Below are 4534 nucleotides of genomic sequence, written 5' to 3'. Positions count from 1 at the left end.
GCCATGGGCCTAAACAATTTCGGGCCCAAAACAACAACAAAGAAACGTGCCTACTCTGCCAAGTCCCGAACCCATTGAGGGCTCCCCACTAGAGGAATCTGCTCTTGAAGAAGTTAACATACAAGAGATAGACAGCCAGTCGACACCTACTAGTAAGGAAATGTCGTTGATAATTAATTATACTTTAATATTTTCAATAACTATATAACTATAATTATATTATTATCTATTAGTTGATACATTTGCTCGTTGCAATCGTGGCTATACACGTTACTCTCTCTTGAGAAAAATATAAGGCACAGAAAACTCAAGATTACCATTCCTGATAATTTCATTGGGGGAGGAGATGATAGTACAACAACGCTTTCCTCCTATATTGGCACAATAGTCTGAGCGTATACTTCATTTTATGTGTGATCATGGCAAGATATTCCAAATAAGATTAAGGAACACATTCAGAGTCGTGTGCTGGTGAGTTTACTTTGAGAGTACATTTGTTTCACCTAAAATAGTATATCATATTTTTTTTTATGTAATTCACTTATTATGATGAATTCGACCTCGATTTTAGTCGTAGCGAGGATTTGAGAACTGTGAATGAGTTGATGGCTACACTATTCTGATGTCACAATGGACGATATCATGACCACTTCAAGAAGTTGGAAGAGGCTGCACAGTCTACTTTCTAGAAGATGAAGTTAGAAGATTGGAGAAAGTATTGTAATCTTTTCGTAATTCCAGATTATCAGGTATTCTAGATTTATATCTTTTAATTATTTACATTTATATTCATTCTATATATTATATGTATATATATTACAATTAACATTCTTAATTGATTTTATAGCACTTAACCTCTACAAATACACATAATAGATTTACTCTGATTGTCCATCATCGTGTTGGTTTAAGGTTATTTCATCGTCTTGCTGAAAAAATGGTAAATAATAACTTATAGAATTTTTTTTTATGTGCAAATTATTTGAGTATTAACATTATCTTTTAAAATTGGTAATGTGGCTTTGTTAAAAACATGATGATCCTGGAAATTTTTTCCTCATTCATGTCTATTCTGCTGCTCACACTAATGAGCGTAGTGAGTGAATGGATCCTACCACTGCAGATAATTATGTAAGCGATGACAATTTTGTTAAATAAATTATGCAGCATGTAAATAATTTATTTTTTATTTATATTTTTTTAATACGTTACTTATTGTGTGTTTTCTTTCTAATTGCAGGAAAAAATGATGAATATGCAGTCAGTTTTTGAGGAATCCTCTCATAGTGACATAGACATATTTACGCAAATGCTTGAGACCAAATCTAGTATGGTAAAAGGTTTGGGACGTTCTTTCAAGCATCCCGGTTCATCCTCGATGACTTCATCGACTTCACAAATTAATAATATTACCTAAGATTTTGAAGCATCAATGTGAGAAAATGAGTATATGAGGTCGAGACAATAAGAGTTTGAATCTTTTTTGGAATGCCAGTCTGATTTAGAGACTCGTTTACAGGAGCACCAGAGAGAACAAGAGGAAATAATATGCAGTGAAGTCCAAGAACAAGTGCATCTAGAGATAATGGTGCAAATAGAGCGTGTTATGTCACTACAGCAGAATCGCAGTGGGCGAAAAAAGAAAAAGAAATGAATTTTATCAATGTATATAATTTTTAATATCTAATTTTGAAACTTTATAAAACATTATTAGTTGTTAAATGATGGTGTAATATGATACAATTTGTATATTTTTTAGTTTTATGAAATTAGTATTTCTAATCTATACATTCAAATGTAAATAAGAAATGTTCGAATATTGGTTCACATTTGAATTAACGTTCGAATATAATTACACAAAATAGAATATAACGTTCAAATGTACAATCCAACGTTTGAACGTACTCACCCTAAAAGGAACAAAATGTTCGAATGTTTAAACGATTAACGTTTGATCAAACTTCCGCATGTACTAGTTGCATTCAAACGCTTATCCATTAACATTGAACCTAACGTTCGAACATCACACCCGTTACGTTTGAACATTCCTCCGTTAACATTCGATCAGACATTTGAGTATATAATGCAGTTAATGTTTAGACGTATAAATGTTCGAACGTAAAATCATATGTTCGAACCACAACCAACGAACATAAACTTATGTTGTTTGAATGTTAATCAGTCGGATTGCCATTTGAACATTCTGTTGGACGTTTGAACGTTACTTTCTGTGATAGATTTTAACCGTTACAGAAAAATAGTACATTCGAACGTTACACCAAACAGAACATCTCCAACCATCACTAAAAATATTTTTAGTAACGGTACAGTTGTACAGTAAACTGTCACTAATTATTTTTTATAACGCATATTAGGTGACGATCATGATAACAATTTCAAACCGTCACCAAATATCTTTAGTGATGTTTTGATCATTTTTGTAACGATTTTCTCTATAAAAAAAGACAAATTATGTTGTAGCGTGATACCATCTTAGTGATTTGAAAATAGTTGTTTAGATAAATGAGTGTTTTACCGTACGAACCATCATCTCATCTCTAAAACCAAGCAGGCATCATGCTATTTAGATTAAGAAATACTCTCAATATATATTATCTCTTCTAATCATTATAATTTTTTTAAATTCTAAAATAATAATAATATTAAAAAATAATATTTTATTTAATTTTTAATTTTTTTTTTAAATTATACCATATATGAGTCATCTCACAATTTTAAGTTAAAAGGTCAACATCGTAGCCACCTACTTGTCATAAAAATAATGCTCTCGTGTACGTCCCGCGAGACATGGATAATTAATTAATTATTTAAAAAAAGAAAGAAAAAAAATTAAAATAGAAAAGATAAAGAGCTGCTTCCGAAAAGGCTCATTATGGCGGCCATTAAGCTTTTGCTTTGCTTTATCCCATATTCCATGTGAAGCTGGTAGATCATGTCTTATACTTCCTTTGAATTAACTCAACTACTCGAGCTTTATGTTAAAAGGGGTGGTTTGGATCGTCCGGATAAGCAAAGCTAGCCGGGACATATCTCCCATATACAGCAGAATATAAGAGAGAGATAAATATTCCACATTTAAGGAATCATATTCCAATTAAAATTGGACTCAAAACATGTCATGTTTTAAAACCTATCTACACCAATCCTATCAACATCTACTTTTAATAGTACAATCGAAATTTTCTAGCAAATTCTCATCAGAGTTAGGAATTTACAAAAGTTTTTGGCATTATTACCCTAAAGATCAGATCATCTCGTACGCAAATTCACATTGCAGGTATTGCAGGCTCCCATTCCACACTCGCGTTTACCCAACAACTCTTCCTTCCATCCTTGGTTAACCTTTTCTATAAATTCTTCTACCCTTCTCCTCAGTTCATCATGATGATCTTCACCATCCTTATCCGCATCCTTGTTGTCATGATCATCACTGTTACCTTTTTCCTCCTTGTCAGCAGCCGGTGCTGCTTCCTGGGAATATGACAATTCCTTGCCATCGAACAACTGCTCGCTCTTTCTTCCTTGTTTTTGATATGTGCTTGTGTTGATGATCCCTGAAACTGGAATTTCCTCTTCTTTGTCTAAGTTGGGGCTGGATTTCGAGCCCACAAGGATAACCACAATGATCAAATGGCAGAAACAGAAGATGAAGACAGAGTTGGATGCAGCCTGAGAGATCAACTCCAGCACGGAATCAAACATGGTTGTAAAAATTAAGACGAGAAAAAATAATAATAAGTCAACCTAGAGCTGGAAGAGAATGAGAGAGATGGCCACTGCGCGCATGATAAGACTTGGAAAATCTTAAGCCTATTTATAGCCTTTTATGGATGGGAAAAGAGTGTGAAAGAAGCTACGGAGTGTGAAAGAAGCTTTGTGTGGCAGAGATCGAGTTGATGACTAGATGGGTGGGGTATGACGTGAAAAAAATAGAATTATTGCACGGTTTTTTTAAAGGGAAATATTTTAGATAAGACCGGTGCTACTCAGTCATTTGACCGCTTTTTAAAACTTTTATTTTTTTATTTTTATTCTTTTATATTTTTTAATATTTTTAAAATATAAAAAAATATGTCAACATATTAAAATCAATTTCTTAATTATTAAATAAAAAAATTTATTAAATGATATACTTGAGTGAACAAATTAACTTTATTGTTTAAATAATAAAATAAACTCATAAATTGATTTATTTTGATGTATTATATCATATTAAAATTATTTTTATTATAAAATATATATAATAAATCATATAAAATTATATAAATTTATTTTTATATAATTTCTATAGCTTACGTGGCACTCTATTTTTTAAAATCAATTATGCGTGATCAGTGTAGCTGGGAAGCTTCTTCCCCATTGTGTTGTGGGGCTTATAGTTTATTATCTGGTTTGAAGTCCAATGTGCTACACTGCTACCCCACTTGGGACTTTCTTGGTAATTCATAACCACCATGTCACCAGGTTGACGTCAACTTTAAAAATAGTAAAAGATAATTTTTTATTTTTTTTA

The 4534-nt window shown here is 32.0% G+C and overlaps 1 protein-coding gene across 1 annotated transcript; it reads right to left on the bottom strand.

Annotated features, from left to right (window-relative positions):
- Window positions 1-3071: 3071 nt before the first annotated feature.
- Window positions 3072-3823, bottom strand: LOC122305545. The gene has a single exon (XM_043118140.1). It carries the CDS (start codon window positions 3721-3723, stop codon window positions 3271-3273), a length of 453 nt encoding a protein of 150 aa, XP_042974074.1. The 5' UTR covers window positions 3724-3823; the 3' UTR covers window positions 3072-3270.
- Between the last annotated feature and the right edge of the window lie 711 nt (window positions 3824-4534).

This window comes from Carya illinoinensis, chromosome 3 (genome assembly GCF_018687715.1).
Source record: "Carya illinoinensis cultivar Pawnee chromosome 3, C.illinoinensisPawnee_v1, whole genome shotgun sequence".
In the NCBI taxonomy this organism is placed as follows: domain Eukaryota; kingdom Viridiplantae; phylum Streptophyta; class Magnoliopsida; order Fagales; family Juglandaceae; genus Carya; species Carya illinoinensis.
The sequence above is the reverse complement of the archived record's forward strand: the minus strand, read 5'-3'. Positions and strand labels throughout refer to the sequence as shown.

Bases quoted from the DNA above. Each gene is read 5' to 3' on its own strand.
- LOC122305545 (XM_043118140.1), bottom strand. From the start codon at position 3,723: ATGTTTGATTCCGTGCTGGAGTTGATCTCTCAGGCTGCATCCAACTCT.